The sequence below is a fragment of the Doryrhamphus excisus genome, chromosome 3 (assembly GCF_030265055.1).
Source record: "Doryrhamphus excisus isolate RoL2022-K1 chromosome 3, RoL_Dexc_1.0, whole genome shotgun sequence".
In the NCBI taxonomy this organism is placed as follows: domain Eukaryota; kingdom Metazoa; phylum Chordata; class Actinopteri; order Syngnathiformes; family Syngnathidae; genus Doryrhamphus; species Doryrhamphus excisus.
The window spans coordinates 2,606,481-2,627,336 of record NC_080468.1 but is presented as its reverse complement, the minus strand read 5'-3'; the positions used below and the strand labels follow the sequence as shown (position 1 = coordinate 2,627,336).

Below are 20,856 nucleotides of genomic sequence, written 5' to 3'. Positions count from 1 at the left end.
CGACCCTGGTGAGGATAAGCAGTATAGAAAGTAGATGGATGGGAAGCTTCCATCCAGTGATAGTCGCCCCCTGTTGGCTATTAAAGAATACAGCTAAATTTGTAACTACTGTAATTTATTAGTTTATCTTCATTTACTAATGACTGAAAATCATGACTCACTATCACTATTGATAGACTTAATTAGTGTGCTTGTGCAAAAAAAAAAGACAAAGTGATATTATCAAAATAGATTTTATTCTAGACCTTGAGATCTGACTGATATTCCAACAGTCAGACTGCAACCATGTGAGTGAGTAAAACGCAAGTGAGGGCAAAGACATCACAAGAAAAGAAAAAAGATTTGCAAAATTGTATTTACATTTTCTGTGATACATCAATAATTATCCAGATTTGATCTTTTTGTATGTGTGTGTGTGTTTTTTTTGTTCATTTTGAGTACGTATAGTTACAAATCAATCTGAATTACAAAAGTTTTGGAGTACAAAACCTTCACGGGCTGTCAAACATAGCAAAGACAGAAGAATCAATGTTAGTATTTTCGATAGGAACAAAAAATGAATGGAAAGGAGGGGGGAAGAAAAAAGAACAAAAGAAAAGGAAAACAAGACAAAGCTAACACTTGAATTCAGTGTATAAAGCTTATCTAAAACAAACATTTAAAAATACCATTCCACTGTCATGGACCTCATTTAAAATTGTGTATTTTGTAGTACAGTTCAGTCAACATCAACACCATTAAAGCAAACTTCAAAATAGTAAAAAACTTTGAAAACGAGTAACATTCTCCCCAAACCCCCCACCACGCCTGTTTATGGAACTGATGATTATGGCTGAGAGATGAGAACCTGGAATGCAAATGTTAGCGTCAACATTTCAGAGGAGTCCAAAGAAATGTGATTAAAAGCCTTGAATCTCACTGGAAACACTGCACACTTTTTTTTTTTTAAACATCAGATGTGTTAACATGAGTAAACACACCTCCCCTGTTTTTCCATTTTACTCTAAAGTGCAGCAAAGGAAAACCCTTTTGAAGGGCAGCTAGTTACATTTTTTTATGACTGTTGTATGGTATTTTACTTTGAAAAACAAAACAAACAAAAAAAAACATTCTTCATGGTACGCACAAGAACATCACACCGTTGTATTTCAGGTGGAAATGCACTGAATTCACTTGCATTTGAACAATAAAAAGGAAAAGCGCCGTCTATTCGTGCATAGCCTCGAGCATTGCCTTTCTGCAGCTTCTCAAACCAGGTTGGAGAACAAAAAGCCCACTCTGGTGTCCTAGAAGTGCAGTCAAATGTGACTCGGACAGGACAAAATGTGACAGGTTGCCCCTTGAAACTCCACAAGGTGATGTCTCTAGAGCAAGCAGGCAAAACAAGACACTTTCCAGGGGCTTTAAGTCTGATTATCACTCAGCATGACTTTGCTGCAAAGCCATGGAATTGAGGAAGCAAGCACGCTGACTTTGAGGGAGGGGGGGTGGGGGCAAGTATGCAAGTGGTAAAGGGGCCCGTTTAGTCACCTCCACGTCGCTCTCTCAACCCACCAGAAAGCAAGCCGTTGTTGTGCCACAATCCTTCACAATGACACGCACACAGACCGACATGATGCTGCAACACATAGAATCTCTGAGCCTTTTTTTTTTTAAACTGATGGACTGTGAAGACCTGAAAAAATGCTTTTTCAGGGCAAAAGATGCAAACAACACATTTCATCTTTTGATTAATTGGTTTATATTCAGTTTACAATGGCAAAAATGCAACAAGTCTATTGGATAAAAATAGAAAAATGATAAACCATTGTACCTTGTCAGCTGTACATCTGCATGTTTGAACTTTTAAAGAGTGCCACGTTGTAAAAACAAACTCTCCCCCAGCACACAATATAAAACTTACAGTAAAATCCAATTTCAAAACAATGTCCACAGGACACCAAATGCTGACATATGCAATATGCACACACCAACAGAACAAAAATCTTTAGAATTCTGGTAAAAAGGATTAAAAAGAGGACACGAGAGGAATTCTGCTGTTTTGGTTTTGCATGTGACGGGTCTGGTTGGAACAGGAAGCGACAACCCCCCCCCCCTCCTCTTGAGAGTCTCTCACACATGTGCCCAACAAGCGGATGTGGCAAGAATGTGGTCCTTTAAATGGGTGTTGGAAGGTGCGGGCGGGGCAGCGCTCTGTTTGGCTGTAATGGCAGGCCATGGCGTCAGGTGGGACTACAGCAGTGTGGTGGACAGGCAGGGACAGTCAGTCATTTTGGCTATGTACACATTCGTAGTCGGTCCATGGCTCCCCCGTACGAGTGTCATTTCCTCAGGTCTAATACGCAAACCTGGAGAATGAGGAGGAGGACAGATTACAGAGAGGAAGTTGCGGCAGGTAGTGTCTCGTTACAAAACCAGCCAACATGGTAGACATGTAGCTAGCTCTCTTACAGACTGGTGAACCCCACCATTACCGCTCTGTGACAAGCAGTGGTATAGTAAGTATACAAACACATAGTAATACATGTTTAACAGGAACAAAATCTAACAGTTTTAGGTTTCCCATAATGTATTTCATCTGAGAAAAAACATTTATTTGGAATAGCATGGAAAATGCTGCTGCAATGCTGCTGCTGTCCACCAGAGGGAGCAATAGCACCCAGAGCCCAAAGGGAAGCTGACGTCATTGCAGCACCCTAATGACTGCTTTGCTTAGATGCAATTATGGGAAAACGTAATGCTTAAAGAGGTGAGCCGTGGATCAGGATGTCAGCACAGGCACTACTTCAACGTGATTGATATAAAAGCCAAGTGCACATTATGTCCCAGACCCAAGAGTTATCCTGAATGGCACTACAAAGTAGGATTCCTTAATCATAAATCAAATATTTTTGTAGTTTGAGCATAGAAAACCTGTCTATGACATTAATAGAGGCCTATAGACATGAAATAACACCCCTATAGTCACCTTTCCATTCATATTCCACAATATTGTAGACAGTCAGCGAAAATAAATGCCCACTGTTCTCAGCAGATGTGTTGACGTGAGTTAAGGCGGAGTTACTTACGGATCCATCGGATGCGCTTGCTCCTACTTTATCCCCGGTGGCGTTCCAGCACACCTCAAAGATCCCTCCTGTCCCTCGGTAACTGTGGACTAAAGCACCAGTCTGACGACACACAATAACCCGTGTTAGTCATGACCGCCGCCTTGCCTTGTGGTGGATGTGCAAGAAAAAGAGAGCGAGAGCACGGGCGGCCATTGCCAACACAGACCTGAGTGTTCCAGATGTGGACACACTTGTCAAAGGAGCCGCTGGCAAGATGTCTGCCATCGGGGCTGAAGGCCACGCTGTACACAGGCTCCTGGTGGCGGGTCAGTGTGTGGATGCACACCCCACGCTCCACGTCCCACAGACGCACTGTTGAGTCAAATGACGCACTGGGAGAGAGGGGAGAGACAGAGATGCATTTAAATGAACCAGTAAGTATTAATATGTATACAGTATGCAGTACAGACAGGCCTCCTTTATTGTGGTTAAGTGGTTCAGGACCTGAGCGCGTGGTTACAGCATAGAAAACCCATTTATACTTTTACCAAAGACCGAGATTGGAAATAAAATCACATCAAAACGTGACTGGCCATGTCTAAACAGTGATGCCCACATACAGGTCCAGGTCTCACCTGGCCAGCATGAGGTTGGCATTGGGGTTGTTGGTCCCAGGTCCCGTAGGGCTCCATTTGATGGTGTAGATTTCTTTACTGTGCGCCTGAAGGTCGTGGACACACATGTCCTGTTTCATGCTCCATATCTATGAAGGGGATCGCATGGTAAGACCAGCCGGTTAATACCGAGCACATACACGTCTGCGTGTCTGTTTGTCCGTGAACTCACCTTTAGAGTCATGTCGTCGGAGCAGGAGGCCAGCAAGCTGCCAGTGGGGTCCCACTTGATAGCGTTGACCTCGTTCTAAAGCAGGGGGAAAAAACAAAAATAATGTGAAAATAAAGGTGGTAATCTAGGAAATGGTTACATTACAAACATATGAGAAAGAAGAGGTTGCTCATATTATTAGTATGCGACTAATATACTGTATGTTCGATTTCATTTCCTCCAACGGCAATACTGCCCTCACTTACCGTGTGCCCCTGGAAGGTCTTGACGGGTCGGTCCTGACCCAGTTTGCAGACATGGATGCACATGTCTGTGCTGCAGGAGGCAAACGTGTTGTTACTCTGCCAGTCTACGTCCAAAGCAGGTGCTGTGGGAAGGTGCACAAAAAAATGCACAAAATGAGTTTATGACAGCAAAAGGCCAACTCTCTTGAGGCTTGATGTATGAGATGCTTGTCACTCACTCACCGGAGTGGAAAGGAAACTGCTGTTTTGCTTCTCCTGTGTGGGCGTCCCAAATAATTGTGGTCTGAGTGGAAAGAGACATTTTGTATTGTCAATACTAACCACACTTCCCCTTTGGGAAAACGCTAGAATTGTGTTGTACAAGCACACAGCTGGAGTATGCGTGGGTTTTGGTAAGTTGTGTTGCAAAGTTATGATAAAATCCTTTAAATTCAACTTAGAGGAAAACACTTTTTATTTTAATAACATCAGGTCGCAATATTGAACTGAATTCAAACAGTCGCAAGAACATCTTTACACTGACAAACACTAGATGGCAGTGTTTACCAAGGTTCAGACTAGGATACTTCATTATTTTTTTGTTACCCAGACCTTCAGCAGTCTGTCATGTGAAAGTTTGCCACTGTGCGTATTCCCAGTACTAAATACAGACAAGAAAAAATGCGTGTCCTTCACCTTTGTGCATTTAAACCCGACACCTTCTACACTTACCTTGTCAACCCCAGCGCTCAGGATGAAGTTTCCTTTTTTATTCCACTTGAGTGCAAATATGGGACCTTTGTGTTGACCCAAAGTACTGGCCAGGTTACCTATGAACAAGACACGATGAAGGGCCAAATTCAACATGGTTATAACGCTTAAGCTGAGAGGTTTACCGTCTTTTGTCCATATTCTCGCAAAGCCATCATATGAGCCTGTTGCTAGGAGCGTGCCCTCACTCTGAAAGAGACAGACTTTAATCACTGAAATGCTGAAATGGGAGAGATGACACAGACATTTCTCTGCAAGGAAGGAATACATTTAACAAAAACGGCCATCACGAGCATGTGTGTTCAGTCAAACCCGCGCTTGCAGTCATACTGTCGAGTTTAACACATACTCACATTCCAGTCTAGTGAGGTGACATCTTTGTTGCTGGGTACGTCCTGGCCTCCTTCCCGTATGCAGTGCCTCAGAACCAGCTGCGTGGAACCACTCGAGCTATTCTCACTCAGGTTCCAGATTCGAGCTGTCGAGTCTCCAGACCTGTCAGAGTAAATATATATACACATTTGGTTAACACATTTGCCTCACAGTCGGGAGAATCTGGGTTCAGATCTCTGGCGTTTGCATGTGGCGTTGCACATTCCCTTAACTAGGCTAATTGGAGTCAGTTGTCCAAGGGTGTGAATGCGAGTGTGAATGGTTGTTAGCTAAATCGGATGGACGGAGTCTTTAAAAATAGCAGCTCAATTTTGACCCTACGCAGTGCCCCCACCCCCAAATGCACCCCAAGTGAATGAAAATTGAGCGCCGGATCACAGCATAAGGCATTTCAGGATACCTTCCATAAAGAACAGATGCATACCTTTTTTTTTTTACTCAACAAACTAAATGCCCGTATCTTATTTATATGACAGCATGCAGCATTAATGTGCGTGTGTGTTTGTGTGAGTCACTGACCCAGATGCTAGCAGGTCGTTGACTGGATTCCAGGCACAGATGAAAACTTCAGATTCATGACCTCTGAGGACCATTGCTTTACTCTGGGGTATTTCTACATCCCGATCCACCTCCATCATCTCCGAGTGGTGATCTGTAAGGGGAAGTCATGAAAACCAAAAAAACACTGTTCTGTCTAGAAAAACTACAATATTATCACTTTTTCTTAAAAAATACTTTTGCAATATTACTGATCTAGAGAGTCTTGTCAGATCAACAATGTTATGAAAGACAAACCTGAAGGAAATATCGTGTTGTCTTGCTTAAAGCCATTTTGCAATGAATGTTGCTTTCTTTTTTCAACACAAGTGCATATAACCATCATGTTCGGGACCTGCCATGGATTAGTTTCAAAACCAGCTCTAAAATCTAATATCGCCTTTACGCATCTCCTTAATTGCATAGCAACAGAAACACTGACTTGACAATTTTTCCAGCACCATGTTGAAAGTAAACTACACCAATTTGGAAAGCAAAATCCATTAAAAAAGGGATGCTGTACGCTGACAAAAAGTACTACGTAAGGCATTCTCAGGGTTCAGTATCTCAATAGTAAAGCCACAGTTCAGTTCATTTTTGGTACAAGCGCAGAAAATATCAAACATGAAACTACTTTGCTTTGGTGAAATTTAAATAATTGTAAAAAAAATGAATGAATAAAATGAATAAAAAAAACCTGCAAACTGTTGGCAGGTACTTCTCGTCAAAAACTGGGCTGCACACTTCCGCACCTCGCCTCTTATGGTGGCGCTAATGCACACTGGAGGTGCCCTGCATGCCGGGATCTCCACTCCCGCTGCAAATGAGTCACCTTTCGTAGGCGCTTGCATTTAATTATCAAGTAACCGCATGACACAAGAAACACTTCATGACCCTCAGTGGGCTTTCGGGAAAAATATGCATATGTATACATGTAACCTTACACCCCTGGCACTAAGCGGTAAAACAATTCTTGGGTTGAATGAATCAGATGACTAAATTATACACCAAACACACATTTTTGTCTGTTCAAAATGAAGCTTATTGTAAGGCATTAACTTCAGACTGTCAATACACGCTAAAATATGTGGAAAGTTCATAAATATTTCAATTCAAGATAGCATAACAAAAACAAACATGTTTAATAACAAATTTACTACACTCACCAAATTAGCAGCCTCATGATAATTAAAAAAAAAACTCAGCTCCACCTCATCACACACAAAACATAGCCGTGTCTTGTTTACAACAGTAAAAAATGCTTACTGGCTAAGGCATGGGATCCATTTTCCTCCCCGTTGGCTGCACCCTCTCCGTTCTTGGTGCCTCCCTGGGGGCCAGTGCCACTGCCACTGCCTGCTGCCGCCTGCTGTTGCTGCTGTGCCAACTTGTCTCTGTAGGCCTGCTGCCTGGTTTGGACAACATCTGGCATCACTGCATCGATTAGAGACAGCGACTCAATGGGACGGCCATCAAATAAGGTCCCATCCTGAACACAAAAAGACGATGGAAAAAGAGAAACGAGTTAATAAGGACTAATGCTATACACTAACAATGGAAGCGTAAAAAGAAGCAAATTACTGATGTAAAAGGTGGTGACTGACTTCGTTGATGCTAACTTCAGCCTCCACGTACTGCAGACCCTTCTGTATGATGGAGATGAGGGCAGCAGGGGGCACCAGGGCTCCATTGATGTTGGATTGGCTGATGTGGCTCTCTATGCCAAAGGTGAATGCTGAGTGCGAGAAGCCTGGAAAGTGAACATGTTGAATGTTGTAAATGAAGAAGCAGAAAACAGCACCGTGTAATATTTCTGATAAAAAAATCCGCTTTGTAATTAGAAAGTTCTTATGTTATGTATGCCGTGTTATGGTGGACAAGGTACAGTCGTCTCCTCGTTGCACTACGGTGCGAATATTGTTCCCTCACTCTATCACAAACTTTTTAAAATGAATAAATAAATGACCACTGTTTCATGGTTGACTATGGCCCATTATCCTGTGTGGAAGTCGTTTTTTTTTTTAAATGCCATGCACAACCGATCAACATTACATTTGAGATGCAAAAACAAGGACCTTTCCCCAGCGCAAACATTGAGTAATTATGCCCTATTATTGCTAATCATATCTACTACATAATGTCATATGAGTATAAAGATGACCATGGGGTTTTATCTCATGTGTACAGGGCTGTAATAATGTTAAAACATGTTTTTAAAAAGGTACAAACAGGTTTTCTATGCTCTAACTACCTAAATATTCAATTTATTAATACTGGACCAAATAACCGTGATGAACGATGGACGACTGTATTAGTAAATGAAATGTAAACCATAATTTAGGAGACCTACCAGACTCTTGCAGGTATCTGTAAACCAAGAAATTAACCTCATCACTGCTTATGCTCATTTTTAGTCCCGGTCATTAAACCATTTGGTCAGCACACTAGAGGAGCCTGGGAAAAGAAAAAAAAATCAAAGTATTAGTTTTTGTTTTTTTTTCTCTTTAATTTTCCAACATATTGTAAAAATACACCCAAGATGACATTACACTGAACAAATACTTCAAGAAAAAACACCCTGCTTGACCCCAAACCTTGCACTTTCAAAATGTAACAGAAGAACATCAACAATCCTCCATGTGAGGACAAAGTACATTTATTTTTGTTCACTTTTGGTAGAGGGAAAAGCCTCTTGGCGCGAGACAGGGTACCAGTTTCCACTCATTAATCTATAACTGGAAATAATTAGTAGTCATCTTCATGAAGCATTTTGAAAGGAGGCTGGAATAGATGGGCTTTGAAGCACAGTAATAACAGATCTCAGTGCTTACATTCTGAGCTCCATACTCCTCATTGCTTCAATGCGGAATGTCTAAATGTGAAAATAAACACGGGGTCTGGACAAGGGCCAGAAAGCTTGGAAGAATGGAATCTAGTATTAAGAGAGTGTAAACCAGGGGTGGCAACCTCAAAATGTGTGTGCTGTAACAAGCCTTTGTGTTATTAACACCTTGGTAATGACACAATATTAAAATGGAGGGGCTTACATTTATGGATGCAATGCACCTTTGGCCAATTTTACTCAGTATTCCAGAAACAGACACTTTTAGAATGAGATGTCAACCTCTGCACACATTGCTACAAAGTCAATGACTTAAGAATTCTAACAATGCTAACAATGCCAACATTAGCATCCTAACACCTAGCATGATAGCTCTAATTGTGTGCTTGAGTTCATATGCATGAAAATCACAAAAAATGCTAGTATGCTCATGTTGGCATGCTAGCAATGCCAACATTAGCATGCTAACATCCGGCACGATAGCGCTAAGTTCATATTCGTGAAAATCGCAACAAATGCTAGCATGCTAACACCTAGTATGATAAGTGCTCATATAAGTACTATGCCAATATTAGCACACTAACAATGCAAACATACTAATGTTAACATGCTAACATCTAGCATGACTGCAGTGTTTGTCTACCCATGAAAATAGCAAAAAATGCTAGTAAGCAAAGCTAACATTAGCTAAACGTTAAGAATGGTTCTCTCTCACAATGTTAAAGAATCTTTAAAACATCCAGACAGTGACCTGAATCACCCCACAAAATTTAATCAGTTCCAAAAATTCCTTCAATTCCACCTAAACCCATTCAGAACTTTAAGTTATTCTGAACACAGACAAAAACATAAATGCTGTAAGAAATAGATCATGTCGACTTGTAACTTACATGCTGAAAAAGTGCATGCACCCCTGACCTGATATACGTACATGTACATAAATACTCATATTGATAAATATAGTAAATATATACTGTATTTAAGTAGGAGGTAGATCTTTGGTACTTGTCATTTTAAAAGTAACACACAGGGTGAAAAAGTGTGAGCACCCTTGATTGGGGAACGGGGCAGACGAGCAGATGGACTGCTTACTATCACTTCATGAGACTTCGTCTGGCTTTCCAAGTAATGGCTGGTTGTAACGGTCTTGTTTTTAAAATCAATCAAATTGATTTCCTACCCCCAAAAAAGGTGCAGTGCTTGCATCACAGGCTACCTTTGTACTTCTTCTACGAAGAGGAGATGGGGCATGATATCATTGCAGTCCAATGAAAACTCTGTATGTCACATTTAGTTTAACTCCGCACAACCATTTAAGTCAAGTATGTCATATATATATATATACACATATATATATATATATATATATATACACACACATATATATATATATATATATATATATATATATATATATATATATATATATATATATATATACATACATACATATACATACACACATACACACACACCACAAAATGACACTGCTTATACAGCCATCATATGTTGTTGAAGTTCACCTGATAGTAATATTTTGAAGCAGACACTCATTACGTCCTTGTCAAGGACTCACAGTATCAATGTTTCCCATACATTAATGTGTAGAGGTCCTTAACTAATGAATCTGTGTCAAAACGAATGAGTTCGACACTACGACTACTACTACTACTTAGGTAGTTGTATGCATCGTAATTCCCAGAATTAAAATTGAAGAGAGAAAGTGTGTCTTGAGTCACAGATTTCCAGGGTAATCAAATAAAAGTACTAATGGTGGGGGCAGACCTCCACAAGCCCTGTGTGTATGCATTTAGCATAGTTGTGACAGGCGACATTAGCGTGCTAAGATACATACATCAATCAGGGGTGTCCCAAGTGTGGCCCGGGCCCATTTGCAGGCTGTGGGTAGTTTTACTAGGGGCCTGTTGAAGAGTGTAGAAATACAAAACAATGGAAAAGTAGAGCAAAAAGTAATAATGCAATGAGAAAAGGCTGAAATGTTGATACTTGGTAACCCATAAGGTTTCTCTTTAAACATATGTATAACTTTTGTCATTTGTAAAAATAACATTTAAAGACTTTTTTTAAAGAATTTATTGCTAAATGTAATTGTTCTGACAATTTTGAAGTGCGTGCAAATGAAATTTCTTATTGTTATTGCTGTCAACCCCATTTAAAATGAATTCTACAGTATTTGCATGTACAAATTTCGGCTTGGCTGCTACTTCGGATTTCAATGTAACTAAGTAAAAAAAACAAATATGTAATATCATGAGGCAATTATACATTTATAGGGTTTCACAGTTGCAAGCCTCCCTCGGAGGCCCATGGTGAAAACAAGTTTGACGCCCCTGCCCTAGTGTTTAGTAAAGTCAATCTTTACAATCTCTTTGACCACACAAAGATAAATCCCTTACCTCAGTCACTACCTGAAACATATTTACATGTCTTATGTTTTTTTGTGCAAGAGGCAGAGGTGATGATGCAACTCCGCAATAGTGGAGAGCATTTGGTGCAGTTTTAAGCCAAAAAAAGCTACATGAAAAGTGAACTGATATTCTGATTGTTCTACTGCTAATTCCTGAAGAATGGAAAAGGGTATAAAAAAATTCTGATAAAAAATGAGAGTCTACTTTCTTTTGGTATACCATGTCATGACACAATATTCCGTGTGTGTTGAAAAATGAGCCCAATTAATAAAAAATGGCAGGTACCGAGAGGGACGGCTTTTGAAAAATGGCTGGGAATTGAAGGAGTTAAGGTTAGAACCTCACAGGCTCTTTGTTAAGTTCCATTATTTGGGAATGAAGTGACTTCACCAAATTTCACTTTAAAATTTAACTCAAGGTTTATATTATCAAGAATGAATAAAGTGCAAAACACACATTTGGTAAAATAAGCTTGATAAAACATGTCCTTGACGCAAAAACACAAAATTATTTGCACGCTATGTGCCTACTGAAAAACACTCGTACAAACAGTTATTAGCATAACTAAATACTGATAATGAGAGGTAAAGGTAGTGTCAGTCTGATGTCTCAGTAGGTCACAGTGTTAGTCAGTTTCAGTCACGCGTTATATTTGTTGAAGTAACATCAATTAGCAAGCCTTTTGCAAAGAACACAAACCTGCATGTGGCTCAGGGGATGCCCTGCGGCATGTCACAATATTCCCTCCAACACTAAACAGCCTCTCAGATGGGGCACTCGTTGCAGGGTTTAAGAAGCACCAAATCAGTCCGCAGGAATACATCCTTCTATTTGTCTGTCATCGTTTCTTTGTCAAGGTCTGAGCTCCACAGTCAACCCTGAGGGGCTTCCAGGGTGATGGTGTCTGCTCAGGAGAACCAGGGTGGAGAGGGGCCACCCAATGATATGATCGAGTGCTCCGCGGTGCCCGAAAAAAACAGGCCAAACTATAGTTGTCATATGTCATGGCTGCTTACAGCCAACTATTCGGAAAACAGTGCCTCTAGCGTTTTGGCGGGAAACTGCACATCAGGCGCACAACCCAAACAAAGAGCTACAAAAGAATCAAGGCGGCACAGAACCACAATCTAAGCTCAATCTTCCAAAACATGCCATGTAGTATAAGAAACTTTTCCGAGTTCTATGGAGTTCAGAGTAGGGATGGACATACGTTTATAGCGGTTAATTGTTTCCAGACCCGACCGCAATAAATGAATCTCGGTATATTCGATATAGGTTTCAATTTTCCTTGTTAAAGCATAGAAGACCTGTTCAAGTAAACACATTTTTTGAGGCATCAAATACTGTATTTCAATATGTTTTCACTAATAAATTAACAAGCGTGCCTCCTACAGCTGTGGGCTTTATTTACAGCGAACTTCCACAACATCAGCGGCCATACTGAAACCCTCACTGACAGCAGATTTTCTTTTTTCACTGCTGATAAGCGCTAACAGCGGGCCGCAGCCTGGCTCTTTGCTTCAGCTAGCTTTAGCTTTCGGCTCAATTGCTAGCTGTCAGTGTGGAAGAGTCCACAGGGACAGTGATGGACTTTCAGTCATTTTCGGAGGTCGATAAAGTTGGAGGATAAGATCTGATTATATACAAGGATCGGCCAACCACTGGAAATCGGTGATCCATGCTCACACTTTAATTACTTATTCAGTCTTATTTCACACTTAATAAATTGATTAACCCTAACCCGATTGTTAGATTTTGGATCCATGCAGCAATGCATCAATTATTCAGCCTGATGTTGTGTAACTATGTGATGGATATTTTCTAGTCACACGTTGTTCCTTCCTTATGAATTGCATTTATGATAGTATGTCAAATAAAAAAAACAAGATGTTCTAAAAGTGTGTCCAGATGACGCACGCCCAGTGTAGGAGAGCATCTGGGGTTATCGGCTTCTCGTGGCCAACTGGGGATTTCATTGCCAACTACAATAAATGATGCCTTTTAGCAAGATGACCAAGCTTGGGTTCACAGCATTGATAGATATGCCTTACACATAAGTACACTATGCCCTCCCGGACTTGCAGTGTAAAACTGCTTGCAACAGAGTGGAGTGTGTGCACATACTATAGTGCCTTGACAGAGAAACAGAAATGTTTCAATTTTTAGAAGGTTTGTTGACAAACAGTAACCTTTGACCTAAATGGAACAAATACAGCATAGAAGTCGGACTGAGTAATGGGGAGAATGTGTTCACTGTCCTGTCCATGTGCACAAAACACAGCAGCACATTTCTTCGTTCCACCAAGTCACTGTCACACCCATTCATGCCTAAGGTGACTTTGCTGACCTCTGGGAACCCATTGAGTTTCAACACATCAGCCAATTGAAATGCCAGTACCGCTAGAACGCCTAGGGCAGGGGTCAGCAACCCGCGGCTCCAGAGCCGCATGTGGCTCTCCAGCCTCTTTGTTGCGGCTCCCTTTGCAATGCTTGAATATTTTTTAGCACCCGTGTGGTGAAAATGCACGTCTTTGTTATGAGTTTACAAAAATCCAACTTTGTGTGAGACCATGAATGCATCCTGACTGAGTTCTGACTGGTGACTGAATGAGCAGACAGGATGCTATCCAGTTCTCTCTGACAGGTTAACATGAAGGGAAATGAGTAATACTTTGAGTTATTTGAGTTATTAATTATTATTAATGAGTTATTTGACGATTCTAAAAAATAAATTAGAGCTCATTTAAAAACAAAAGTTTATCTCCAGTACTAGCAAGAGTACTCCAACTCGTCTTTTTTTTTCCCTCCAATGTTGTTTTAAACATACAACGTTTTGCGGCTCCAGGCTATTTTTCTTTAGTGGGCAAGTGGGTGAAATGGCTCTTTTCATAGTAAAGGTTGCCGACCCCTGGCCTAGGGCCTAGGGCCCAGGGCTTGTTCCTATTGCCGCTGTGTTTGAAAAGTGCAAACAGTGCAAAGATGACCTTGAGTGGCTCCAAGTGTCAACAAAGGATCCCTTTGTTGACACTTAGCGCCACATATTTTGTTAATTAATAGTAGTGATGACATGATATTTGGTAAGGACGAATCTACAGGTACAGTTTATCAAATCCAACTTTGAAGCGTTCTTAGCATCAGGTGTGCACAAACTACAACGAAATCAAACTTTTTTATAGAAACAGTTATCGGTACCAGTCTGAAAAAAATGCTCAGCTCTTCATTTAATGCTTCAGCAAACATGAATGCAGACAATGTCTATCATCTTCTCATACAAGTAGGATAATAGTTTACTGTATTGAATAAGAAAATGACTTCACTGTACTCAAATGGTCTCCACTGTCACCACATCTCAATCCAGTAGAGCACACATTTAGGAAGTGGTGAAATCGGTTACTGGAAATAGATATATTGGTTTGGTAGGCACATTTATGCTTATAGTTACAGTTTCTTAGCCGTACATTTAGAAGCCTGTGTAGTTTAAGAAATGGTTACAAAAGGCAGATGCTCTTTATTCTTCGCTAACTCACGTGTTAACATTTTGAGGAAGAGACATGTCTGACAAGCCAGCTAGTGTTCTGAGGTCATATTGTATTTGTCAATGAGTACTACTGTTACAGACTCTGATTGTGTATCTCTTTAAGCTTTCCGGTGTATAAGCTACCGTGGTGACATGCTACAAAGTGAACCAGCTTCGTAGTGCGGCATACCCGAGCTTAATCCTTAAATGTATCCAGTATAAGGAGATACTGACCTCAGATCTCTGCCACTCATCTTTGTAAACTAAAATCATTAACACACCTCGTTAGTGCCACTCATTAAGATTGCACACAAACATCTTGTACTCTGTGAACATGGTTACGAGGACACACATACACTCGCATTCTCTCCGTATCAATTGTGTTAGTAATAATTTTTTTAAATGTACTGTCATCTGTCACTTAAAGCTGCCGTATGTCACAGAGCAGTTGCATAGAGGGCACCTTATGAACCTACTGAATCAGACCTATCCATCCAAGCTACTACTAATGTTAGCTATCATTGAATGTAGAGCCTAACAGCGACACTGATACCAAAAATTGTTGCTGTTGTCTACGTGTCGACAATCTATGAGAATGAACGTGACTACTATTCGGGCCAAACAACAATTTACACAAATTTTTCCATTAAAAAAATTTAAAAAAACCCCACTGGTATTACATATGGCGCGGAACCGGCTAATAAAAATTGAATCTCTCAGAAACTGACAATGTGAATGAAATGCTGTCACCATTCGGCGAAAGGCTTAAGCAAGGAAGTATTTCCTTGGCAGATGGCTAAATAATGGAGGAATCTCATTACAAACATTAGCCCACCCCTCCAGAACTAAACACGTCGAAGCGGTGACCTGAAACACTGGAAAAGTTGGTGAAGAAACTTTGCAATGCCTCTCTTTTGGAGCGTGAATGGAGTGTAGCTGAGTTAGCTTAGTTTAGCAAAACATGCTTGTAGTGTGGCTGTGTGTGTGCGACTGGGGCTGGAGTGTGTTCACACCCTGTTGTGTTTGACTGCTTGTTAACCTAAACGAGCGTTTTTCCGATACCCACTGGCGTTGTGCAAGTTCGAAGTGAAATAAGGACGAGAGGCATGTTTATTTTAACAGTCAACAGAAATTCTCAAAACAGATTTTGGGCTTCAAAATTAAACTGCTTTTAGCCACATACTGTGCAATTGTGTCAATTTGTTGTGGCTCCCTTCGCAATGTTTAAGTATTTTTTAACACCCGAATGGGGAAAATACTTTGTAAAGACTTTTTTTTTTTTATCTGACTTTCTGTGAGACCCTGAATGAATTCTGGCTGAGTTCTGACTAGTGATTGGATGAGCTCGAGGAATGGAAGGGAGGCAGGGTGTTGAAACAACTGCTTTGGTTGGGATGTTACAGGTCTTCCCTCAACGTGGTAAACTAACAACCTCACCCTTCCAAGGAAAAAATAGTTAACTATCCGCAACATTAGAATGCATTATTTCATAGAACAAGCACAAGTGACAATCTATGACACATTAGGATATTGACTTAAGAGGATGAAGCCACTGAAGAAAACTGTCAGTTTTAATCAGTTGCACAAATTACTTCCAGATTTAGCACCACCACAAGTGCTGTTGTTCAAAGCAAATTGGCAGTAAAGGAATCAATGTCTGATTCAATATCTATCCAAGTAAAATTAAAAATATTGTTTTACACCGGTGCAAATCACAGCGTGATCAGTAAAAGACTTATGTAAAATGCTGGTATATGTTGCTTGGAAACTGCAAGCAGTTTCTGTTTGCATCCATCGTCGATAGGAACAGCTGCTACATCACTGCAGCGATAGAACAAATTAAAAGCAAATATTTTATAAACAGTGAAATCTGACAGATTAGGTGCCAACATAACTATGAATTTGATTGTTTCCGTCACTGCCCTTTCTGTGGTGTCTATGATCATACTACAACTGCACCCATCATCAACCCCAGTAGCGGCAACAAACAACTGTGCACACATGGCAGCTGCAGCCAACCTCGCTCGATGCAACTGTTGTCATGTTTCCACTGGAAACAATGGAGATGGCGGCAGATTACATGTCAATGAATATCCAGCTGGTGTGTCTGCCGCTCATGTTATGTCTATGATAGTATGTGAATTGATATGTGAAATGATTGCCCTGCACTACACACACCCACATCTCCCTCCTGGCAGATAATCAGCAGATTAGGGCTCAATAAATGTAGAAAGATCTTACCCATGTGATCAGGATATCTTTAGGCATGCATCATCGCTCTGTTACCCTCAAGAATGCTCAACCCCCTGAGACAGGAAAAAAAAACATCAGTCAACATTTATGGAAAAAGCATTCACATTAACGAAAAATACTACATGTCATTGTGAGGTGAGCTACTATGTCGGCTATCAGAATTTCATATGTTTAAAATCTAGTTCAAGTGAGAAATGTGCACACACGGTCGAGTGTTAGCAGAACATGGAGTACTTCTGACAGCACTATGACAATGACTTCCCCTCAAATGGACACTGTAGCAGGGATGTGCCAGAGTGGCTGAAAAGACGCAAACAGGGAGGTGGAACACCAAACAATAACAAAATGGGTCAACAAGTACAGTCAATTAGGGAGTATATAATACCAACCACCAATTAGGATATACACGGTGTGGTATATGGACTGTAAAAGCAGATGGGACTTGACATCTAGAGCTGGTATCATTAACAACTACATTAGCTAACTGTTGGCCTATGGGGAAATATCCCCAACCGGTGCCATGCACCACTGTGGCCTTTTACTCCCAGATTCACAATTTAACGAGTCAACTGCGTCACTCGGGATTTTCTGTTCCGCTTTACATGAGTAAAACTCAACTTTGTGTCTATACGCTAGTTTGCACTCTCCCTCATTGAGTATTCGGCTTTTCGCGCAGGTCACATGCATGCAAAGCATGTCAACATGCTAATTATCGCTGCTAGATTAACAGGATAGCATGGCGTGCTAGCCATTTACGGAAATACGTCGCCCATCCCCCCACAGTACAGTGGCGGTGAATGAGAAGAGCACATTATACAGTGTTGATCGGCACGCTGTTTAGTGCACTTTGCTCCTGCCTCAATTTGTACAAGTTAATGGTTCATAATATATTCGAAGGGAACAAAACATTTCAAGTGTCCCGTTTGTCAGCCATGGTGTGGCATTCATGCAGTCTTAGCAACAGCGGATGCATGTCATAAACGGAGCAGTACCTCACTTGTTTCAATGTTATAAACAATATCAAATGTTGTCTTGTCATCGACTCTAATTGAAATACAAATAAAAGGGGACATTTTATTTATTCGCGGCCAATACGGGTTATGGATGTTCTTGTGGTGGCCGTGGCATTCGCCGCTCAAGGCGGTTGCAATTTTGATTAAACGAGCGTGGGGTCGTCAACAGTTAGCTGCTAAGCTTATTCAGAGACAACTGGAAAGTGTTACTGATGCGTCACAATTGTTTACATATCCCACCGAACACGTTACAATTAGCTTCTTTGCAATGGGATTAGAATAAGCACCATGACACAGGCAGCTCGCTAACGTTCCAAGCTAGCCTAGCCTAGCGCTAAAGCTGCTAACTAGCTCGCTAAACTAAGCGTGTTGCTATAATCTGGTACCTACTTGGGGTAAACCTTTCAAAAATAGACGGTATCTTCGACAGTTCTCGTGTACAAATCAGGCCGTGTCATGTGTGTTATCGATTGTAAAACATATTGTTTTGGCTAATGTAACATCAATCGGTAGGTTAAAATATTAAAGCTAAAGCCAGGCGGTAAGAAGCCTGCAACGGTTTCAGACGTTCGACATTGTAGGCCGACCAGACAGGCAAAAATGAGCTGCCTGTAACTACTGTTATTTTCGCAGCGTCGCTCATTTCATTTTCATACATGGTCTACTTACGTTACACCTTATTTAACACACGTTACATACCGCTACACAATCAGGCATGAATTAATACAAATGTACATCACGGTAACGGCGACGAAAAGAAAGGAAGCGTAAAGCGCTCCATCGACGACTAACCTATTTTCGAAAAGCACACCCCGTTGTTTGCCAACGCCGTCAAGTCCCCGTGTAGCTTCGATGGTGAGCTCCGGTTTCCTTTGACCGCTTCACGATGAAACGAAGTCACATATCCCCGCCGAGCCGACCGATGAGACGAAAATGAAAAATAGCAAGGCCTCTGGAAGTTTGTCCCGCAGCCAAGTACCAGTCATAACAACAGAGTCCGCGCCCATCCCCCACTACACCTCATTTTCGCCTGTGTGGTCACTACTCGCCAGGATTAATGACACCCCACCCCCTATCCTTTGCTCAGCCATTCACACTGGGAAAGTCAACAACAAGCTTACATCATCATTGCAATCTCTGTTCCACTCTGATTTTTCACCGATACATAATCCATAATCACATTTATTTAGCCGATATCTCAAATTAAGATATTGGATTTTATTTCTTTCTTTTCCAAAACATCTTCATTTTCCACAGTGTCTTTTTTTCAAACCACATTTGCTTATTAGTATTTTATTTTTTAAACATATTTAATTTTTTCTGTCCAAAAAAATACCCCAGTATCTATTAATTTATACTTATTTAATTTATTTACTGTTTCTGTTTATTTTTTAATTTACTCAAAATATTTTAAATTAGTATTTCATTTTTAACACCTTTTCTACACATTCACTATTCTTTTGGCATAGTGTTGTTTATTTGTTTCAGGCTTAACAAGTTACATCACAATCGGTGGTGGAGCTAGAAATTTTTCAATGGTACCAGAAATGTTTAAAATGGTCAGTGGGGTGGCCGGGATGGCTCAACATGTCCAAAAAGGAGTAGTAGGAAGCAGATGTTATCCCCTATTATTCTCATATATTTTACTTATAATTCATAGCCAAATATTGAAAGTGTCAACATAGACGATATGGCGTGAAATTATGATCAATATCGATATGGAAAAGGGGTATGATTAACAACACAACACGTCAACACACACGATACACAAGGTAACCTACAGTACCTACTGCAATATGTGGTTATACAAAGACATATCCACATGCCAAAATAAACACCCATATATTCCTCCCGCAAGGCATGCTGGGTAGCTTGTGGTGTTCTTTTTCCTAACATTTTGCTGTGGTTGTTTTTTTTTCTAGTTAGCTAAATATGTTGAGGAGGTTTTATCCAATGTTTTATTGTTCGTACTTCATATTGTTATTGCAGCTGGGCGACCCAGCATGCCTTGCGGGCATTTGCAAATAACTTTCATTTGTTTTATTAATTTAAAAAATATCAAAGAATGTGTGTCTGTTTGGGGGGGGGGGGGCGACTCAATTTTGTATGTATAGATTTTTTTATTTTGTCAAAAGGCAAAAAAAAGCTTTGTTTTTTTTCTTGGGTTTGATTTTATTTCTACAACATGCTGCGGGCATATAAAAATCAGACCACATGGCACAAATGGCCCCCAGGCCGCACTTTAGACACCCCTGGCCTATTCTAAGCATTAGCTTAGCACAATTATATTGTGGAAATGGAAAACAATTAGCATGTATTTGTATATACAGTGTAATAGATGGTCCCCCATCGTGTTATCAAGTGATGGATTTGTCTGAGGCAGGAATACTGCAGTCCCGGCCTCTGAGTCGTTTGATCCTTCCTCCCACTCAATTATTGCAGTGCTCATCTGTTTTTTTTTATCTGCAACTCCCAGTCACCCACATCTAGTGTTACAGCCACAGAAATAAATACAGCCATCACAGTGCATCATCATTTATAGAACGCTCCATATGGCACCTTTTTTGGCAAAGATGCATTTTAACGCAGAATGCCCAAATACCGCAATCCAGTTTTATTGCTGCTTGCCTCTAGTTCAAGTATGGGTGGTTTCCCATATGGAGCCTCTTTGCTTCCCCTTTCATTGAGCCAGGAGGAATGAAAATACATGCGCTGCACTGTGTGCGGGTGTTTCCCACAAGTAATGTGAGGCAAATTCCTTTCGAATCAGGCTTTCCGTTAACATGTTATTCACTTTACATGCAAATATTGTGAAATCACTCTCATTGTCTCCTTGGCGAACTAATCTTCATTTATTCTTACATTCACATATAAATGTAAGAAAAAAAAAATCACTCTAAATCTAGATACTAAATGACTTTAGAATTGCATGTGAGCACTCAAGTACAGGAGTACTGTACAGCTGTATCTGTGTGGGGGTG

At 40.6% G+C, this 20,856-nt stretch overlaps 1 protein-coding gene across 2 annotated transcripts; it reads right to left on the bottom strand.

Annotated features, from left to right (window-relative positions):
* Window positions 1-217: 217 nt before the first annotated feature.
* On the bottom strand, window positions 218-18,914 carry LOC131126106 (F-box-like/WD repeat-containing protein TBL1XR1). Of its 2 annotated transcripts, none has more exons than XM_058068299.1 (16): window positions 18,668-18,914; window positions 16,851-16,915; window positions 8,172-8,275; window positions 7,426-7,571; window positions 7,088-7,310; window positions 5,804-5,936; window positions 5,245-5,386; window positions 5,017-5,080; window positions 4,853-4,950; window positions 4,364-4,424; window positions 4,142-4,263; window positions 3,897-3,971; window positions 3,686-3,813; window positions 3,277-3,442; window positions 3,069-3,170; window positions 218-2,348 (listed from the first exon to the last, which is right to left on the bottom strand). In XM_058068299.1, the coding sequence occupies exons 3-16, from the start codon at window positions 8,227-8,229 to the stop codon at window positions 2,322-2,324; spliced, it is 1,545 nt and encodes a 514-aa protein (XP_057924282.1). In that variant the 5' UTR covers window positions 8,230-8,275; window positions 16,851-16,915; window positions 18,668-18,914; the 3' UTR covers window positions 218-2,321. The 2 variants fall into 2 exon arrangements, with proteins under 2 accessions (XP_057924282.1, XP_057924283.1); XM_058068300.1 differs by lacking the exon at window positions 18,668-18,914 and adding an exon at window positions 18,266-18,456.
* Between the last annotated feature and the right edge of the window lie 1,942 nt (window positions 18,915-20,856).

Excerpts from the sequence above, each read along its gene's own strand:
- LOC131126106 (XM_058068299.1), bottom strand. The coding sequence starts at position 8,229 with ATGAGCATAAGCAGTGATGAGGTTAATTTCTTGGTTTACAGATACCTG. Across the intron at positions 5,937-7,087 it reads TGGATCCCATGCCTTAGCCA|ATCACCACTCGGAGATGATG; the intron begins GTAAGCATTTTT and ends TTCCCCTTACAG. Across the intron at positions 3,972-4,141 it reads AGACCTTCCAGGGGCACACG|AACGAGGTCAACGCTATCAA; the intron begins GTAAGTGAGGGC and ends CCCCTGCTTTAG.